This window comes from Spea bombifrons, chromosome 6, assembly GCF_027358695.1.
Source record: "Spea bombifrons isolate aSpeBom1 chromosome 6, aSpeBom1.2.pri, whole genome shotgun sequence".
Classification (NCBI taxonomy): domain Eukaryota; kingdom Metazoa; phylum Chordata; class Amphibia; order Anura; family Pelobatidae; genus Spea; species Spea bombifrons.
In genome coordinates, this window is record NC_071092.1 from 49,911,775 (window position 1) to 49,932,736 (window position 20,962).

The 20,962-nt window shown below is 53.8% G+C and overlaps 1 protein-coding gene across 3 annotated transcripts; it reads left to right on the plus strand.

Moving 5' to 3' along the window:
• The first annotated feature begins 7,163 nt into the window (after window positions 1-7,163).
• On the plus strand, window positions 7,164-20,869 carry PRKACB (protein kinase cAMP-activated catalytic subunit beta). 3 transcript variants are annotated; one of them, XM_053469880.1, is made up of 10 exons: window positions 7,164-7,324; window positions 16,904-16,965; window positions 17,362-17,490; window positions 17,781-17,879; window positions 18,116-18,198; window positions 18,450-18,576; window positions 19,037-19,132; window positions 19,417-19,539; window positions 19,774-19,938; window positions 20,085-20,869. In XM_053469880.1, exons 1-10 carry the CDS (start codon window positions 7,279-7,281, stop codon window positions 20,208-20,210), a joined length of 1,056 nt encoding a protein of 351 aa, XP_053325855.1. In that variant the 5' UTR covers window positions 7,164-7,278; the 3' UTR covers window positions 20,211-20,869. The 3 variants fall into 3 exon arrangements, with proteins under 3 accessions (XP_053325855.1, XP_053325853.1, XP_053325854.1); XM_053469878.1 differs by lacking the exon at window positions 7,164-7,324 and adding an exon at window positions 11,541-11,877; XM_053469879.1 differs by lacking the exon at window positions 7,164-7,324 and adding an exon at window positions 13,882-14,206.
• The last annotated feature ends 93 nt before the right edge of the window (window positions 20,870-20,962 follow it).

A 20,962-nucleotide genomic window follows, 5' to 3' on the forward strand; every position in this document is an offset into this window, starting at 1 on the left:
TACCAGTTATCATTCAGGAGCCAGACCTTTTATAGAAATCAGAAGATACTTTCGTGGAGCAGATGTCTCCTCTATTACTATTACCTCCCTGTAATAATCACTCCCCTCACTATTACCCCTGTAATAATCACTCCCCTCACTATTACGCCTCTTTAATAATCACTCCGTTCACTGTTACCTCCATGTAATAATCACTCCCCTCACTATTACCCCTGTAATAATCACTGCCCTCAATGTTACCTCCCTATAGTAATCACTCCCCTCACTATTACCCCTCTGTAATAATCACTCCCCTCACTATTACCTTCCTATAGTAATCACTCCCCTCACTATTACCTTCCTATAGTAATCACTCTCCTCACTATTACCCCTCTGTAATGCTCACTCCGCTCATTACCTTCCTGTGATGATCACTCCCTCTGCCCCTCACTATTACCCCCGGAATGATCTGCCCTTCAGTATTAACTCTTATTATTATTTACCCCTCACTATTACCCGCTGGAATGATCCACCCCTCACCATTACCCCCGGAATAATCTGCCCTTCACTATTACCCCTCTGTAATAATCACTCCCCTCACTATTACCTCCCTGTAATAATCACTGCCCTCACTGTTACCTCCCTATAGTAATCACTCCCCTCACTATTACCCCTCTATAATAATCACTCCCCTCACTATTACCCCTCTATAATAATCACTCCCCTCACTATTACCCCCGTAATATTCACTGCCCTCAATGTTACCTCCCTATAGTAATCACGCTCCTCACTATTACCCCTCTGTAATAATCACTCCCCTCACTATTACCTTCCTATAGTAATCACTCCCCTCACTATTACCCCTCTGTAATAATCACTCCGCTCATTACCTCCCTGTGATGATCACTCCCTCTGCCCCTCACTGTTACCCCCGAAATGATCTACCCTTCAGTATTAACTCTTATAATTATTTACCCCTCACTATTACCGGCTGGAATGATCCACCCCTCACTATTACCCCCGGAATAATCTGCCCTTCACTATTACCTCCTGGAACGATCACTCCCTCTGCCCCAGGACATCGGACAGCGCAGTTTGCGGCATAGATGGGCCGAACCAACGCGGCCGGACAGGGGTGTCCTTCCGAGGTGCTGAGCTCATAGCCGGGCCGAGCCATTCCCAGGGAGGGGTAGGGGTGCACCGGACAGACTCGCTGACTGACGGTGAGCGCATTGATCATAGAAGGGGCTGCAGCTAGGCGCGGCCGACACCCCCTCCCGCTGCGCCCACATGGTTCGCTCTCACACTCACCGCTGCTTCTACTGGAACGCAAACATAGGCTATGGCAACGGGTGTGTGACACGGGATCCTAGCAACGGGGGCGTGGCAAAGGACCGTAGCAACGGGAGACAGGAAAAATACCTTAGCAACGAGAGACAGCATCGTATGGCCATCTTGGGAGGACTGGGTCGGGATAGGAGGCCAAGGAAGACATGTTCAGGAAGAGGGGGTCAGGATGACAGGCTTAAGATGAGAGGCCCAGGAGGACAGACTCAGGATAAAGGGCCTGGGAGGGCAGACTCCGGATAAAGGTCTTGGGGGGGCAGGCTCCGGATACAGGGCTCGTGGGGAGACAGGCTCCGGATAAAGGGCTTGTGACAGCCCCGGGTTAATCGATGCTGTCTGTTGTAGTGGTTGCGACCATCCGGGGTTAAAATGTGTGGATTTATGTACTTTCCCCATATATGTGGTGTTTATTTGTATATACTGTGTTCTCCTTCATGTCCTGCCCCCAGACTTTTAACCCTATATAACCCAGACACCATCAGCCCGACCACGGCACTATAATATGGATATACCCGACAGGTGGTGGGGGTGCTGACCAGGGGTGGTCCGGGGAGGGAGCCACCTGTGGATTCCAAGCTGAAGGGACTTCCAGGAGAGCGGGGGTTAGCCGGCACGGTTGGGGCTACCTTGTGCCTCTTCCAGGCAGAACTTTGAACTGCTGCCGCTCAGGGTCCCTGCGACCGATCGCCGCATTTTTTTAACAGAATATCCTCAGAATCCCAAGCTATCCATCGGTAACCCCGAAAATGACGGTTTAAGGGTGTACGGACAGAGGTGCCGCCGAGGTTCCTGAAGAGCTGTGTCCTCTGCTGTGTAGCTCAGCTCCGGCAGCCCCTTCTCTCTGCACGCTGGTTCTGTCTGGCGCTGAAGGCAAGACAGAAAAGCAACGTTCGGCGGGCGTACTCAGTCAGGGTACGGGTCAGTCCCGTCACAGGGCTCAGGGGGAAAGGCTCCGGATAAAGGGCTTGGGGGGGACAGGCTCCGGATAAAGGGCTCGGGGGGGACAGGCTCCGGATAAAGGGCTTGGGGGGGACAGGCTCCGGATAAAGGGCTCGGGGGGAGAGGCTCCGGTTAAAGGGCTCAGGGACAGGCTTTGGATTTGGTGGGGAACTTTGTGTAGGTCTGTGCCAATAGTAAACAAAAATAGGATAGAAAGAGAAAAGAAAAAAGCAGCTCTGCGTTTCTGGAATTAAATTGCAATAACGCAACGTAACTGATACAATAAAAAACATTTTGATACCATGACGGCACCTCCATAAAACACTTTTACAGTGTGTTCCATGTGGGCCTAGCTCCTTCGCTGGAGGGATTGCCGCAGGACCCGGTTGTTTTGCTGCTTTGTGGGATAGGTGAGAGGTATGGACCGGTCAGAATGCCGGGGGCCCTGGAGCAATTGGGGTTTTTTCTTCGCTTTTGGCTCTGGCCAATCCGCATTTACAATCGTCATATAAGCTTGCTTGCGCCAGATACAGACGAGACTGTCCGATACAGTCAGATAGAGTTACACCGAGACTCAGTGTCAGTCTGGCTGTACCACCGTCAGCTCATCTACCACACCGTCAGTAGTGTAAGAGTACCGCTGGTACTACTAGTGCCGAAAACTAACTACTAAAAGTTCATTTTATTGTCCAACTGGGACTCCAGCAGGAGGCTAAGTGATTATTTTTAGGGTCTTGTGCTGGTGCTTTGGTGGGACCAAAGACAAAGATTGCTTGTAAACTATTCTATGGTGAAGCATGGAATAAAACTACTCCCGCAATCACCACCGATGCCACTGCAAGCACTGGCACCCGTGTAATGCTCCCCGGAGCAAAGATTGGCAGATGATAGCAGCAAGTATATTTCTGGTCCAAAAGTGAAGAAGAGGGAAGGTCTATCCTGCCATATCTCACCAATTCTGGTATGAACCGACATCTGCGTACACACCACAGTGCAGCTTTGTTTTAGGGGATAACTGGCGGCACTATGCCAACAGCAAACAGCCGCCAACAGCAGCAGCAGCGTCCAAATATATCCATTCAACTCCATGGTGAGCATTTGGCAGCTTTCAGTGATAGAAACGGGACTGGTGAGGACTGACGGGGCATAAACACGGCCAAAGCAGTTAAACACAGGGACTTTGTGGGTTTTCATCATGCGGCACTTATACTGCTTCTAGTTGTAAGGACAGCTATTCCAGCAGAGGGGCTATGCAGGCCGTCCAAACTCATTAAAGGTTCCCGTAAGAAGGCAAGCTAGCAGCTAAGGAAGGAGTAGGAGAAAGCAAGTCTGAATGTGGCAGGTAGTGGTAGTCCTGCGCTTTAGGCCAGGTCATCGCCCTACTTACCTACCTGATCCAGAAAATGAATGACTCCCAGGAATACAATGAGGTGTTCCTGGGAAACAGATTCAACCTGGAGGTTCAAAGACTGATCGGGAGACTGGCACATCACACGGAAGCCATCATGGACACTCCAGTATGCATGCTGCCCACCCGCTGTAACCCAACGGGCAAGTTGGCCCTTAAATAATAATTTTAAATGTTGGAAGGACATGCTAGCACATGAGGCGTGAGATGCGCACAAAAGGGGCATGCTCAGTGAAGGAGAAACTCGGAGCTGTAAATGGAAACTACTAGCGGCACCAACCAAATGTCCATCTCCCGATCTCTCGCACAACCTGGTGGACGGACGGCTTTCGTGAATCTACTCTAACGAGGTTACCCAGCACTCAATATTCAAACTCAGGTTCTAGTGCTTCTGCTCTATCCCGTTCCTTTCTCATGACTCAATACATTTCATTAGAAGGGTAACCTTCTCGCCCGTGTATTTATCTTTTGACGACCAGGCGCTCCCCTTTTTTTTTATATTTTTGTGCATATTTGCAGGTTCTGACCAAACCTAAAGGGTTAACACCCCCCCACCCAGAAACCTCATCAAGGCTAGGTTTCCACTTGGGTTTTTGTCCGGCGTTTTTTTCTTGATGAAAAACGCCAGGAAAACTGCCAAGAAAACTGCCACTGCATTTACCTGCGTTTTGGCGTTTTTTCTGCAGTTTTTTCTGGCGTTTTAGCCTTTCTGTGGAAATTGCTTTTTTTGACCTTAGGCAGTTTTTCCAGCCTTTACAAGTTAGAAGTTTCACCCAGCTAAAAGGGATTAGGATAAATGGCAAGTATCTGCCCTCTCCTGATGTCATTTACTTGGTAGACCCTTTTGTCTCTTTTCTGTGGTTTGTAAGGCATGCTTTATTTCGAATGTCTGCTCCTCTGGGAAGATTGGCCCCAAATGATGGTGCAAATTGTTTGCTGTTGCTTTTGGCACGCAGGATCCGGTCGCGTATGTTTGTTTGTAATGGCATGTTTGTTCCAAATGGTGTAAAATTCAATATGAACCAGTCCAGGACTTTGTTTTGTGTGAAACTGTTTGTTTTCCGCCTATTTCTCGTAGGACACACAGATACTGGGTCCATCCTCTGCATTGTAACTGTGGAAAAAACGCCATAAAAAACGCCAAGGCAATAAACCCACATGGCTTTTTCATGGCGTTTTTTCTCTCCCATAGACTTCTATTGGAGAAAAAAAGCCAAATTTTCTTGCAAAAAACGTCAGAGTGTCAACATGCTGCAGTTTTGAAAAACTGCCACAGAGCCCAAAAAAGCAGAAAAACGCCAAAGAGGACTGAAAAAACGCCAGACAGAAAAACGCCAAGTGGAAATGGCATTTTGCGATTTCCTATTAAATTACAGCTAACATCTGGCTGCAGCCGTTTTTCACTAAAAAAAACGCCAGGTGGCGCTATTGGCGTTTTTAGCATAAAAAAACCAAATGGAAACCTAGCTTAATGGTGTCCGGAGAAGGCTTTAAATTGATTTTGTCTCTTTTAAGTTAAAATGCAGACTGTCCCACTGATTCCGCTCTTTGGCAAGAAATCCAGCCGCGAACAATTAGATGGGACTCGCCCGTCGCGGGGTGTTCTGACGTGGAGCCGGGTTGGGCAGTGTGTGGCACGACGGAACCCCAATTTTTATGCCCTGGGTGTTCTTTGAATGGCGTTTGCTGGATTTGAATTTTTGCGATATTAATGGTAGGGTGCTGTGAGTGTGAGTGCTGCTGGTGGTGCTGCGAGTGCGAGTGCGAGTGCTCCGTGACCGCAAGTAGAAGCACCAGCAGGAAGAACATCAGTTGAAATACCTTTTGTAATCTTGTGAAAGGAGCTTAACCGAGAAGAACTTCTTCCCAGCGCCACGTCGCAGCTGGATAGCTAAATATTTATCCAAAGCAACAGCTTCTGAAGACCGTTTATCCGGCGAACGCCATCACGGAACCAGCGTCTGCACCCAAAACCCAAGCCCGCTGAGCCGGGAGCGTCCTACCCCGTAAGCAGATCTCTGGCAACGTGCGGCCTTCACGGGACCAAACAATACATTTCGTAGTTTAAGGCTAATCAATCGCATGCGAGGAGACGGACGCATCACGCGCCAACGCCACGGGGTGTAAAACCACGGCGGGATACGGAGAGAGACACTCGGGAGCTGGTGACTTGCATGGGATCTTACTCATTATGCAAATGAGATCCACTAAAGGAATCCAACCTAAGGACTGGATGTTTATATGAGGGAGTGAGGAATCCAGTATTTGGCATCACTGGGATCCACAAAAAACAAACTAGAGATCCATTTTGTAAGATTAGGGACCATTTACATGGGGGGGGGTCGCCTTAGCGTGCCAAGGAGATCTAACTATAGGGACTGGGGCGGTGCTACATATAAGAATCTGAAGTAGCTGTTTAGGGCCCCCAGTGGTCTAACGGGCCCCTACAGGTTGAATGGGCGACACTGAGTGATAACCATTACTTAGTAAATGAGAATTTAGTATTTTTATTTCATGGGGTTAGGATTATTATTATTTATTGTTTTATATAGCGCCATCAAATTCCGTAGCGCTGTACAACAGGTAGACAGGATACAACAAGTTGTATGTAACATAACAAATCGACTAACAGAGACAACAGGTGAGGAGGGCCCGGCTCAAAGGAGCTTACAATCTAGAAATCTTTTTCTTAGGGCTCCTATAACCCTTAACGCACCACTGTGCAGGAAAACATGAATTTCTGAAGGATCCGATAAAGTGAAGCGGGATCCATGCCGTGGAGGGATCCATGCCGTGGAAGGATCCAGTGACGGCAGCAATGTACTCGCGGTACAGCTTTGAACTTTATTGTATCAGCCTGGAGTCTGCGTTGTTTCATTCGCAGCCGGCGACTGGAGTGTGACCCCCAAAACCTTAACACTGAGGAACCCCGATATCTGCTGCATGCTTTACCAACATAATCCCCGCCAGCAGATCGGCCCCATCCGACCCCTGTCTAGTCTGCCATTTCTCCTGCTGTAAAGACTCAAACCTTATTCAGTCGTTGGTCTCGTCTTAGATTCAGGAGCCGTATGTCTATCCCATGCATGTTTAATCCCCTCACTGTATTACCCTCTACCACTTTTGCCGGAAGGCTGTTCCACTTATCCACCACCCTCTCAGTTAAGTAAAACTTCCTTTAGATTTAGGTTTTCAGGAAATGTGGGCCCCACCAGGATTACTTTTCGTTCTACAACCTGAGAATTCGCGCATTACCCCGGCACCCTGACACTGGGGTATAATCTCTGTGAGGGGGTTAAAGCCCCCGAGACGCTGCTCGGAGGGTTCCGGGTCGGGACTGTAACTCCTGGGAGACCGGGACGTCCCGCTGCTCCGGAAGCAGACTGCACGTGACAGTGGTTTGGGATCTGTTGACAGGATCTCGTTTATTGATCGACAGGCGGGGAGATCCACTCACAGGGGGAGAGAGGGGCTCTAGTGACAGTGGACGGGTCCTGTCTCTTGTGGCCCCGCCCTTCGGTCGTCGCGAGCGCAGGGATCGCGCGTCACTTCCGGTGCAGTCGGAGACTCTGAGAGACGGATCCGGCCGCGAGCAGGGAAACGATATGGGGAACGCGGCCACCGCCAAGAAGGGCAACGAGATCGAGAGCGGTGAGTGCGGGGGCTCTCGGGCTGGGAGTGTCTGTTTGGGGTCGGTCTCGGTGGGGGTCTGTCTCATTGGGTGCGGGGGTCTATGTGGGGTCAGGGTAGCTGGGATGGCGTCTGTGGGGGGTCAGGGCAGTTGGGGGGGTCTATGTGGGGTCAGGGCAGCTGGGGGGTCTATGTGGGGTCAGGGTCGCTGGGGATCTGTCCTGGTTAGCTGAGGGTCAGAATAGCTGGGGGCCTGTCTACTCTGGGGCAGGGGCAGCTTGGGGGTTTGTCTCTTCTGGGGTAGGTGCAGCTTGAGGGTCTGTCTCTTTTGGGGTAGGGGCAGCAGAGGGGTCTGTCTCTTCTGGGGTAGGGGCAGCGTAGGGGTCTGTCTCTTCCGGGGTAGGGGCCTGTCTCTTCCGGGGTAGGGGCAGCGTAGGGGTCTGTCTCTTCCGGGGTAGGGGCAGCGTACGGGTCTGTCTCTTCCTGGGTAGGGGCAGCGTAGGGGTCTGTCTCTTCCGGGGTAGGGGTAGCGTGGGGGCCTGTCTCTTCCGGGGTAGGGGCAGCGTGGGGGCCTGTCTCTTCCGGGGTAGGGGCAGCGTGGGGGCCTGTCTCTTCCGGGGTAGGGGCAGCGTGGGGGCCTGTCTCTTCCGGGGTAGGGGCAGCGTGGGGGCCTGTCTCTTCCGGGGTAGGGGCAGCGTAGGGGGCCTGTCTCTTCTGGGGTAGGCGCAGCGTAGGGGGCTTGTCTCTTCCGGGGTAGGGGCAGCGTAGGGGGCCTGTCTTTTCCAGGGTAGGGGCAGCGTAGGGGGTTTGTCTCTTCTGGGGTAGGTGCAGCTTGAGGGTCTGTCTCTTCTGGGGTAGGGGCAGCGTAGGGGGCTTGTCTTTTCTGGGTAGGGGCAGCGTAGGGGCTTGTCTTTTCTGTGGTAGGGGCAGCGTAGGGGGCTTGTCTCTTCCGGGGTAGGGGCAGCGTAGGGGGCTTGTCTCTTCCGGGGTAGGGGCAGCGTAGGGGGCTTGTCTCTTCCGGGGTAGGGGCAGCGTAGGGGGCTTGTCTCTTCCGGGGTAGGGGCAGCGTAGGGGGCTTGTCTCTTCCGGGGTAGGGGGCTTGTCTCTTCTGGGGTAGTCTAGTCGTCGTGTGAACCGGTGTTGGGAGTTTATTGGGTGACGATCGGCCCGTTAGATCCAAGGCGCAGTGCGGTTTGATGTTCCGTGTTGTGGGTTCTCCTTGTGGGAGCCCCCCCTGCAGCAGCAGCCCGGGGGGGCCCCCTGCACCGGCATCATGCAGACTCTTGCATTTCCTAATATACAAAGTAAGTGGTGCAGAGTCCCGTGTGAGGGTTTCTGGCTGTTGCCCCGGGGGGGGGTAATAAGCCATTTAGTTTTCTTTAAAGTGGACCAGGGGCAGCAGAAGCCGCTGAGCCCCGGTACCGCGCAGGTGCAGGGCTTCTTCTTAACGCGCGTTCTTTAGTATTGTAATCGCGCTACGGGACCTACCGGCGCTCTATTACTCTATAAGGTAATAAGGTGCCCCCCCACGTGCCCCGATGGGGTAATTCCGGAGTCTGGGTGGTACTCAGAGTTATGAGTCTCAGGAATGAGGTTGTCCTGTTTTACTGTTTTTTGGGGGGTTTCGCATTGTTTGCGTTTATTACCCGATAGCTCTTCTCGTTTCTTTATACGTTTCCCTATCGTTCCTTTAAGCTCACATATACCGTGTCGCATCGGGATGTCGCTGCCGTTCTGCTGGATCTCGCTCAGCCTTAGATTTGTTGGGCTCCTAGGGGGCGGTCTGGGCTCCCGGTGTCTGGGTTGTTTATTATTCCCGGTCGCGCCGACGCGGTTATCTGCGGCTCGTTGGGAAGTTGCGAGCTGATAAATTTACGGCGAGACGCAGAATCTGCTCAGTGAGCTCCACGGGTCGCTTTTATGAACGCCGTGGGAATAACATGCGCTCCGCAGTGTCCGTGTATCCAAACGCTTCCGCTCGCTTACTGGAAAACACAAGCGCGCCGTCTCACACTCTCTCACTCTCTCCGTCCCAGCGCGGTGGTGACGGGAAGCAGCCGCCCAGCAGAGGGACTGTTTGACAGATAGAATTCATTTGGAAGAGTTGTGTGTTTAATGCAGTGAATTCCATTCCTGTTACTTCAGACCGTTAACTGCTGCTTCCCCGCCGCTCCCTGCGCATTCACGCGCTTTTACGTTACATCGGCCCCCCGTCTAGTCGCCCGTTGCTCCTGCTGTAAAGACTCAAACCTTAATCAGTCGTCGGTCTCGTCTTAGATTCAGGAGCCGTATGCCTATCCCATGCGTGTTTATTACCCTCTACCACTTCTGCTGGGAGGCTATTCAACTTATCTACAACCCTCCCAGTATAGTAAAATTATTATAATCTGTTATGGATTGGCATCCAGCTAATAGCCTGCTAGCAAAGTGTGGCCCATCATCCGTATTGTGACCCAGCCAATAGAATAAGCAATAAATATATTCCCGTTGGTAGATGGGCCCTGGTGGAACTGCATGGGCTTCCAGCTCCGGCTAACAGCTTGCGGTTTCTGGATGCCGGGGCCCTGAGCCCAGACTAAATCAAGCCCTTCCTCATACGATGCATCTGAAGAAGAGACCTCTGAGACTCCAAAAGCTTATGCAACGACTTCTTTCTCTGTGTTGCCCCCAATTAAATGGATCAACTGGGGTTGTGCGGCCGGGCAGTGTGTGCCGGCAGGGGGCGTGCCGCGCTGTGTGTGTGCGGGCCGGCAGGGGCCGCGCGGTGTGTGCAGGGGCCGGCAGGGGGCAGCAGAGCTCAGCTTGGACGTGGTAATGAAGCGCTGCCGCGTCTCTTCTTGTCATGTGTCTGCTATTTATAGAAGCGGCTTATACCCCGTCCGCCGGATCTTCTCTAATCCCCGCTCATAACCTGCCCTCCGGCTTTGTGTCGGACGCATTGCATGCAGAATGCAGCCAGCAACTGGGTCCGAGGGGCCACACACCCCTCCGCAGCCCTGCTGGGAGCATTAGTGATACTTAATACCTCTGTATGTAGAGGGGACGGCGCTCGTTCCAGAGGAATCGCTTCATTACGTGATTATTCAACAATCAGCGGATTTATAGAAATATAATTTTTTATTTCATGTGAAACAAATCCAGCTTACAGCCCATTCCCCCTCAACTACCCCAACCCCCCCCCCCGTGTGTGGATTGTAGGGGCTTTCATTTGCTTGATGGTTTTGCAGGGGGGGCAATCCTCAATGAAGCAGCTGGAAGGGAGTTTTACTTTGCTGAGAGTTTGGTGGATAAGTGGAACCGCCTCCCAGCAGAAGTGGTAGAGGGTAATATGGTGAGGGCTGCATTTGGCTCTCGCATAAAACTGAGCAGCAACGGCCTCGGCTGTAAACAGACTGTAGTCGCCATGGTAACACCCCCATCTCTAAAACTAGAAAGAAAATGGAAAAGATCATGGCGCGTCCGCGCTGCGCCCTCTGGTTGTGTAAGAAACATGATGCGCATGCATGAGATTTGCGGTGTTTGTATGTGAAGCCGCCATGCTCTAAATAATGCGCCCGTCGCAGGCCCGCTGCTCGCCGTGCAGAGCGCTCTGGTGTGTCGGGGGATCTCCATCTCTGCAGCGCGCAGTTTAAAGGTCGGTGTAGGTTTGTATCAGAAGTTAGGGGGTCCCGGGGCTGGTGGGCTAATAACGTTCCGTCTAATGCAGGGCAGCAGCCGTCCTTCAGCTCAGCATGAAGAGTTACCCAGCCTGCTATCCCATCAAACCGTGGGGATAAACTCCCGTCACTCTCAGCCGTCTGCAGCCTTAACGGCAACATGGCTGCCCCAGCGAAGGCTTGCTGACGGGGAGGCTGTGTGCCCTGGCGTTCCTTTTGGGGTCTCCCCCGGGGTGCGACCCGCGAGGGCTTTCGTGGCTTGCTGTGATAGGAGCGGCTCCGTCACCTTGTCCGGTCTCCTGGAAATCAGACGGCGCATGCGACACAGAATCACCGGGGTGCGACCCGCGAGGGCTTTCGTGGCTTGCTGTGATAGGAGCGGCTCCGTCACCTTGTCCGGTCTCCTGGAAATCAGACGGCGCATGCGACACAGAATCACGTTATCTCCGCGTTGGGGTGAGGGGTCTGCCGGTGGGCTCTGGGGGTGTTTTTGGGGTTGATGTGACAGAGTGGCTTTCATTTGGTTGCGAAGCCGTTAAAGTGTAATGCGTGAACGTGTGGAACCGGCTGGAAAGAGAATGCGGCAGAAGCTGCAGTTCCTGTTCCGGAGCCTGCGGCCGAGGTGGTTTTGAGCTCCCTGACAAACAGGAAGCAAGACTTGCGGCCCCCGCTGCTCCCCGACGTCCTCCCATCTGCACCGTCTGGCTGTCGGCTTACTTTTACCATCCCTGTTCATGGCGTCTCACGGCGAGAGCGTCCAGCAGCCCCCCAACACATCGTCGGCGCTGCAGAAACTAGAGGGCTTCGCAAATAGGCTCTTCAGCCGAAACGGGAGGAGCGGCGCGCAGGAGCAGCGGGCGACGCACGAGACGGAGGCCCATTCGGCTTCGGAAAGCACTGCCCTGTGGGATAAAACAAGTATGTCAGCGTCCTGCTGCGCCCACGGTCCCTTCTCACTGAGAGATGGGCTTTGTTTACCCCGCGTGGTGCTGTTTGAGCGTAAGCTCTTTGGATGACATGTCCATGCATGTGTGCAAACAGGAGCCAGACTGCTGATCTGTGTTGCAACCTGCGCTGCGCCTGGTCTCTCGGGGACTTGAACGGGTTCATTGGATTTTGAGCTGCCGAATAGTGTTTGGTAACTCAGGAAATCCCCCCCGCGATTCACAGTCGGGGATAAAAGTTACGAGGCCGCCTCAAACGCAGCAAAAAACAATAGTCTGTGGCGCTGCGGGATGGGGGGCGAGCTGCAGATCCTTCTGTGTTTCTAATCATCGGATTGCGGGAAGGCGCCCGGGAGACCGTCCCGTGCGGTAGAGCGTCAGCTCCCGTTTGGTAGTCCTACTGTATACACCTCATACGGTCTCACCGCCACCTTCCGCTCGGTAAATATTCAGACAGATTGGATCCAGTGCCGGCCGGAGGCTGCCGTAACCTTTGGGGTGAAAATGGTCAAAAGCTGGGGACCCCCTGAGTAAGAGGGAGGGGTGGGGGGTATCCTGGGGCATTTGGTGACGTGGGAGGAATAGACTGCGTCCGGCCCCCTTGACGGCGTCCATAGAACTTTGTCACTTTGTGTGTGAGGCTGGACACCGGCCCTCCGGGTCATAGAGAGGCGGGGGGAACGAGAAGCTTTTCCCCCAGCGGTCTCGATGCCTTGCGCTGAGCGCCCCGGATTCACGCGGCCTCGTCCGGCATGTGGATGGAAGGAGGATGTGGGTGATGCAGGGAGAGGTCTCTCCGGGGTGAGTTTGGTGCCGCGTGTTGGTTGGCAGCCGTTTGGTGGCTGGGAATGTACTCGGGATTTCTCATATCTTGGCAGACAATTCCGATTTTGGGGTGGGGGAGAGAGAGCGCGCTCGGGGCTGCCGGGGTGGGGGAGAGAGAGCGAGCTCGGGGCTGCCGGGGTGGGGGAGAGAGAGCGAGCTAGGGGCTGCCGGGGTGGGGGAGAGAGAGCGAGCTCGGGGCTGCCGGGGTGGGGGAGAGAGAGAGCGAGCTCGGGGCTGCCGGGGTGGGGGAGAGAGAGAGCGAGCTCGGGGCTGCCGGGGTGGGGGAGAGAGAGCGAGCTCGGGGCTGCCGGGGTGGGGGAGAGAGAGCGAGCTCGGGGCTGCCGGGGTGGGGGAGAGAGAGCGAGCTCGGGGCTGCCGGGGTGGGGGAGAGAGAGCGAGCTCGGGGCTGCCGGGGTGGGGGAGAGAGAGCGAGCTCGGGGCTGCCGGGGTGGGGGAGAGAGAGCGAGCTCGGGGCTGCCGGGGTGGGGGAGAGAGAGCGAGCTCGGGGCTGCCGGGGTGGGGGAGAGAGAGCGAGCTCGGGGCTGCCGGGGTGGGGGAGAGCGAGCTCGGGGCTGCCGGGGTGAGGGAGAGAGAGCGAGCTCGGGGCTGCCGGGGTGGGGGAGAGAGCGAGCTCGGGGCTGCCGGGGTTAGTGAGAGAGCGCGCTCGGGGCTGCCGGGGTTAGTGAGAGAGAGCGCTCTCGGGGCTGCCGAGGTTAGGGAGAGAGAGCGCTCTCGGGGCTGCCGAGGTTAGGGAGAGAGAGCGCGCTCGGGGCTGCCGAGGTTAGGGAGAGAGAGCGCGCTCGGGGCTGCCGAGGTTAGGGAGAGAGAGCGCGCTCGGGGCTGCCGAGGTTAGGGAGAGAGAGCGCGCTCGGGGCTGCCGAGGTTAGGGAGAGAGAGCGCGCTCGGGGCTGCCGAGGTTAGGGAGAGAGAGCGCGCTCGGGGCTGCCGAGGTTGGGGAGAGAGCGCGAGCTCGGGGGTGGGGGAGAGAGCGCGAGCTCGGGGGTGGGGGAGAGAGAGCTCGCTCGGGGCTGCCAAGATGGGGGAGAGAGAGCGCGCTCGGGGCTGCCAAGATGGGGGAGAGAGAGCGCTCGGGGCTGCCGGGGTGGGGGAGAGAGCAAGCTCGGGGCTGCCGGGGTGGATTTAAAGATTTGCTGGGATAATGGGGACGACACAATAAACTGATCATTCTACGCTTGTGTTTCCATGACAACAAACTGGTGCCGAATTAATGAAGCCTGTTTAACCGCCTCACAGTGGGGCGAGAACGCAGGGCTGGCTGGCGGCGTCTCGCAGTTAGAGAGGGTGCCGATCAGCAGTGAGGAGGTTAAAGAAGCGAGCGTGACATCACGGTCTCCGGGGGGTTGTTGTGAATAATACCCTACAGAAAAACCCGGATGCGGCGTGAATGAGTGCCTCCGCGCCAGGATCGGACTTTGATGGCCGGTATGTTTGTGCGAAGGGGGATCTCACCATGAACGGTAAGCGGTAAAGCCGCCTCCTCCCGGTGCGCCCGGCTGTGTGTGGGGGTTGTTAACGTGACCGGATGGCGGCCGATCCATAACAGTTTCCATCCCGGTGTGAAGAATCCACGCGGAGCCGAGCTCCGTACTCGCTCTCTGAATTATTGAGGCGCGCGGCGGGACGGTTTGTAATGATTTTTTGGGTGGTAATGGAGGAATTTCCCCAAGTGAGTTATTTGGATCACTTTGGGTTCACATAATGAATCTACAAGACACGGAGGGCCGGTTATGGTGCCGCTGGCTTATAGTCGGGGTGCTGCCGGCCGAGGCTCGCTGTCGGGGCTGATTGAAGCTGAACGCGGCTTGTCGGGGGCCGTAGCGCCGGCTGTCGTGGGCTCTGGCGATCGCCGGGCTCGATCCGCTCAGCGCTTGGGGTTTTGCTGTTTCTATTTTTAAATGTTCTTTTCTGTTTTACGGAAGATATCAGCGGAAAGCAGATTTCCGTGTAAACGTGTTTTTACAACGCGTGCGGTGCGTTCCGGGGCCGGTAATGTTGGGTTTCATTTAAGTATTTGGTTCCCGGGACCTGAAATGCAACGGATGATTCGAGGTGTGTGTGTGTATGTATATATATATATATGTATGTATATATATGTATATATATGTGTGTATGTATAATTATATTGTGTGTGTGTATAATTATATTGTGTGTGTGTGTGTGTATATATATATATATATATATATATATATATATATATATATATATATATATATATATGTATGTATGTATAATTATATTGTGTGTGTGTGTATATATATATATATATATATATATGTATGTATAATTATATTGTGTGTGTGTGTATCCTATACTCGCCCCTATAGTTCTGCATTCAGAAAATATCGGCGTCCCAAATAATGGAACTCGGGGTCAGAGCGTATTTGTCTGAAGGCGCCTTGGTTGTCCCGCGGTTGTGCATTAAGCCGCCGTTACCCCTCTGGCGGGGACACCTGACCCGGTTTGCACTCTTTACGCTGGACGTGGTCTGTTTTCGGCACGGTGTCCGTTACTCTCAGCGATGGGTGTTGATAGGGTTTGTGATTTGCCCCGCTGTTTGTTATGGAGATGAATACAGAAACGCGAAGCCTCGGGTAATGCCCCCAGCGCAGCTGCTGCTTTATTCTTGGTCTTTATTTCTGTTTATCTACTTAACTCATTTTATTTAACCTGTTTGTGAAAGTAGCCAGGTTGGGAGGTGGTATAAGGCAGGGCTTTCGTGATAAGCCCGTGGATGGTTACTGGACTCCACAATGTGCTCTGGGCAGGAGAGGTGGGCACCAGTCTCCAGAACGGGCTTCTATCCGATGGGGTGGGCACCAGTCTCCAGAACGGGCTTCTATCCATCTGCTGGGTGCCGGTCTCCGGAACGGGCTTCCAGGTGATGGGGTGGGCACCAGTCTCCAGAACGGGCTTCTATCCGTCTGCTGGGTGCCGGTCTCCGGAACGGGCTTCCAGGTGACGGGGTGGGCACCGGTCTCCGGAACGGGCTTCCAGGTGATGGGGTGGGCACAGGTCTCCGGAATGGGCTTCCAGGTGATGGGGTGGGCACCGGTCACCAGAACTGGCTTCTATCCGATGGGGTGGGCACCAGTCTCCAGAACTGGCTTCTATCCGATGGGGTGGGCACCGGTCTCCAGAACGGGCTTCTGTCCGATGGGGGTGGGCACCAGTCTCCAGAACTGGCTTCTATCCGACGGGGTGGGCACCAGTCTCCAGAATGGGCTTCTATCCGACGGGGTGGGCACCGGTCTCCAGAACTGGCTTCTATCAGATGGGGTGGGCACCGGTCTCCAGAACTGGCTTCTATCAGATGGGGTGGGCACCGGTCTCCAGAACGGGCTTCTATCAGATGGGGTGGGCAGCGGTCTCCAGAACGAGCTTCTATCCGATGGGGTGGGCACCGGTCTCCAGAACTGGCTTCTATCAGATGGGGTGGGCACCGGTCTCCAGAACTGGCTTCTATCAGATGGGGTGGGCACCGGTCTCCAGAACGGGCTTCTATCAGATGGGGTGGGCACCGGTCTCCAGAACGGGCTTCTATCAGATGGGGTGGGCAGCGGTCTCCAGAACGGGCTTCTATCCGATGGGGTGGGCACCGGTCTCCAGAACGAGCTTCTATCCGATGGGGTGGGCACCAGTCTACAGAACGGGCTTCTATCCGATGGGGTGGGTACCGGTCTCCAGAACTGGCTTCTATCAGATGGGGTGGGCAGCTGTCTCCAGAACGGGCTTCTATCAGATGGGGTGGGCAGTGATCTCCAGAACGGGCTTCTATCCGTCTGCTGGGTGCCTGTCTCCGGAACGGGCTTCCAGGTGATGGGGTGGGCACCAGTCTCCAGAATGGGCTTCCAGGTGATGGGGTGGGCACCAGTCTCCAGAATGGGCTTCCAGGTGATGGGGTGGGCACCAGTCTCCAGAATGGGCTTCCAGGTGATGGGGTGGGCACCGGTCTCCAGAACGGGCTTCCAGGTGATGGGGTGGGCGCCAGTCTTCCAGTTAGTGGGCAGGATGGCTACCAGATGGCTGAATAACTTCAGGCAGTTTTATGCTCACAGGTCAGGCCTTCTGTACCTTCAGAATATGTAAATCCCTGTTCTCTGGTTTTTATATTTTTACCCATATTTACTTTCCCTGCGTAATTTTTTGTGTTCTAGTGAAAGAATTCCTCGCCAAAGCCAAAGAAGACTTCCTGAAAAAATGGGAGAGTCCTCCTCAGGTATCCGCCGTAAACGCTTATGATTAGAGATGTTACAGGAAAATGTCACAAATAATCCCCCTTCCTGGAAGCTCCTCTTGGCTGTGTCTGGGATTCACCCGGGGCCCTCACTCCCCCCCCACCTGCTGTCTGGGCCCAGGGCCCCTCACTCCTCACCCCCCCACCGTCAGTTACCCCAGATCCCTGTCTCTATGCATCTTCTTTATGCAGCTTTTTCGGGTCCTTGTAGCAGGACTCTGTATTTTGCTTCCGGTTCTGTAACGGAGGCTCCGTGTTTCTCTGTGATATGGAAGGTGTTTTATGTTTATTTTATTTAGTGCTCCCAATGTTATGCGATATGGAAGTCGCAGCCGACGCGCTCGCTAATGCCTAGAAATGTTTTCCCCTCCCCTGCAGAACACCGCCGGTCTCGAGGACTTTGAAAGAATAAAAACCCTGGGCACCGGTTCCTTCGGGCGCGTGATGTTGGTGAAGCAGAAGGGCGCGGACCAGTATTACGCCATGAAGATCCTGGACAAGCAGAAGGTAGGACCAGCAGAGGCCTCATCTCTTGGCTTGTGTGTCGCGGGTTAATTGCCCCGCGGCAAGTGCGGCACGTCGTTCACCTCCCCAAATAACGAAAATAATTAAATGTATGATGGCGTGTGGCACTTCATTCCTCTGCCAGTGTTATTTTAGCGGCGTTTACTCTACATTGGCGTCTGTGGCGCCTTTCGTTCCCCTCCTGGTGTTATTTTAGCAGGGTTTACCTGTACGTTGGCATCGGTGGCGCCCTTTGTTCTCCTCCCCGCATCCTTCATTGTCGTCTCCTGCAGGTGGTGAAGCTGAAACAAATCGAGCACACGCTGAATGAGAAGAGGATATTACAGGCCGTGAACTTCCCCTTCCTGGTGAGGCTGGAATATTCCTTCAAGGTGAGTGTGAGCAGGCGCTTTGCGCAGATGCCGCTCATGTGGGTGATTAGTGGCTGCATGCATTCGGCACGTATGAGCAGTAACCCCGGTGTGGGTATTACCGTTTCGCTGTTTGCGTCTTGCTGCGCCGTTTCAGGGACTTGGATCAGCAGTGAATGAGCCGTAAGTCTCCCTGCCCCCCCCCACTTGTGCCCCCTGGTGGCTGACCTCGTGTGTGTGATCTGTGTTTCACGCAGGATAATTCCAATCTGTACATGGTGATGGAGTACGTCCCCGGAGGAGAGATGTTCTCACATCTAAGAAGAATTGGGAGGTTCAGGTCAGTCTCTTGTAGTTTTAGGCTAATGGTAATATTTTAGAGCATCTTGGACAGCTGGTTGCTCAGCTGTTGTGCCATACAGACCAACAAGTATTGGCAGGATTTTTTTTTGAGATTCTGTAGGGCCCCCCATCACACGGCCCGCCATGGCCTGACCCTTCACACGACCGTCATGCTCATGACTCTGGCACTCTGTATGTACTCACCCCAGCCTGTTTACGGGATGCACACATCTGATTTGTCTTTCGCAGCGAGCCCCACGCACGGTTCTACGCAGCTCAGATAGTATTAACGTTCGAGTACCTCCATTCACTAGACCTCATCTACAGAGATCTCAAACCAGAAAACCTTCTCATTGACCAGCAAGGATACATTCAGGTACGTCTTCTGTCTGAGGGGGAATGTTCATAGCGGGCGCTCAGCCCCTGCAGGCGCATGTTTGCCAGCAACCTAGGACTCGTGGCGGCATCTGTAATGCCAGCATCTCTGAGAGACCGGGGGAGATAACATTGGGGATGGTGGGGTACATCAGAGGAAGATGATATAATGGGGTGCGAGGTGATTCAGGCCTCTCAGAGTCAGACGTTTCCGGTCTGTGCTCACCCTGTAACGTGTTCAGGGGGTACTACTTTAGCACAGGTGGAGAAAGCAGATCGAATGAGATGGCGTGTTCCATCCTGAGACATGCAGTTTCAGGCCGCGCGGTTGTGTGTACGGTGTGAGATTTGGAGATGTCACGGCTATGGCTGGGGGTTGCAAAAAGTTACCCTCTCACCCAGGGGACGGGTTTTTTCCTAAGGTTGTCTTTTTTTTGTTTTTTTTTTTTTCCCCACTCCAGGTCACAGATTTTGGATTTGCCAAAAGGGTAAAGGGCAGAACCTGGACGTTGTGCGGAACGCCGGAATACTTGGCACCAGAGATCATTCTGAGCAAGGCAAGGGTTAACCATGACATCATTTCTACTGGATCTGTCTGTCATGCTGATGTCATGTGACGGTCGCTTCACAAACTCTGTTCAATCTGTGTAGTTAGTAAACAGAATTTGGCTCGGGCCCCGGGCTAACGCTGGCCGGATCCCCCACGTTCTGTGTGTTTGTCTACAAATAACAGCTGCGGTCTTAGCACAAATGCGTCCCGTGCTGCTCGTGTTGGGTGTCCCTTAGAGCTTACAATCCAATACTTCCCATTAATGTCGTCTTCGCCTCTTATTTTTTTTAGGGCTACAACAAAGCAGTCGATTGGTGGGCTCTGGGAGTTTTAATCTATGAGATGGCGGCTGGTTATCCTCCGTTCTTCGCTGACCAGCCAATCCAGATCTATGAAAAAATAGTGTCTGGAAAGGTGAGTGAATTTAGGTTTAATCCCCTTCGGAATCTTTGGGTCGGTGCGTCCAGCGCAGGGTGCGGGTATCGCCTGCGTCCAGCGCAGGGTGCGGGTATCGCCTGCGTCCAGCGCAGGGTGCGGGTATCGCCTGCGTCCAGCCTGGCACCCTGTCCAGCCCCCAACCTGAGAACGCGCATCCTATTAATGCACGTGGGTGAGTCTGACGTCTTCCTCGCTCGTCTCTCGTCTCAGGTACGATTTCCTTCGCACTTCAGCTCAGATCTTAAGGACCTGCTGAGGAATCTGCTGCAGGTGGATCTGACCAAACGATACGGGAATCTGAAGAACGGCGTAAACGACATCAAGAACCACAAATGGTTTGCCACCACGGACTGGATCGCCATTTACCAGAGGAAGGTGAGTTTATCGTCTATTCTCTCTGATAGGATGTTACTGGCCCTGGAACATGAATTCAGTCTGATAGGATGTTACTGGCCCCGGAACATGAATTCAGTCTGATGATTGGATGTTACTGACCCTGGAATGTCTCCCTTGGTCCGCAGGTAGAAGCTCCCTTCATACCAAAGTGCAGAGGACCTGGAGATACCAGTAATTTCGACGACTACGAGGAGGAGGACATCAGAGTCTCTCTGACAGAGAAATGTGCAAAGGAATTTGCTGACTTTTAGGATATTTGCGAGGACACGATGACATCAGGGCTCATACTGGGATCTTTGCACTCTGTTATGGGATGGAGCGGGGGCAATCGTTCCTCCGTGAGGCTGAATGAGGTGTATATTTGCCATCTTCCATGGGTGCGTTCTGCCCCAACCTTTCCACCCAGGCACCGTGAACGAGCGGCTCGTGCCGTTCCACTTCTAGACCACTTTCGTTCCCTCTCTTGGTTTCTCCTTTCCCCGTCATGTATGTCCGGCCCTCACCGTTTTATTATTTTATCGAGCCGCACTCCCTTTTATTTTGGAAAATGTATTATTTGTGTGAGTGAAGCCGGGAGATGTTGCATCCGGGTTTAGACTGACATACATGTCGCTTGTAGTTTGCGTCACGCCGAAGGTCTGTATTCCTTTGTCGTCCTTTCTGAGGGTACAAAAATCATCGTTTCAGCTCCCGCGGAGGCCGCCGGTAATTGGAGGTTTTTTCTCATTACGGCTGTAATTTTATCGAGGGAAATCCCGTTTATTAGGGTTCCTCTTTTTGGTGGATGACCAAACTGGCAAGGAATAGGCCGAAGTGGCACGTTTGGGGGGTAGACCGCATGCCTTGGCGTCCTGCACTGCGGTAACTATGCCACGCAGCGAGATTCCCCGCCGGTCCTGCCGTCACTGACTGTTCCACCCCGTCTGTGTCAGATAAAGCCCCGGCCGGTGTATTTTAACCCAAGCTCTGCGTAGAAGTCAGGATCGCGATGGATTCGTTGGTT

Coding starts and splice junctions, on each gene's coding strand:
- PRKACB (XM_053469878.1), top strand. CDS start 11,694: ATGGCGTCTCACGGCGAGAGCGTCCAGCAGCCCCCCAACACATCGTCG. Junction 17,880..18,115: donor GGCTGGAATATTCCTTCAAG/GTGAGTGTGAGC, acceptor TGTTTCACGCAG/GATAATTCCAATCTGTACAT. Junction 19,540..19,773: donor AAAAAATAGTGTCTGGAAAG/GTGAGTGAATTT, acceptor CTCTCGTCTCAG/GTACGATTTCCTTCGCACTT.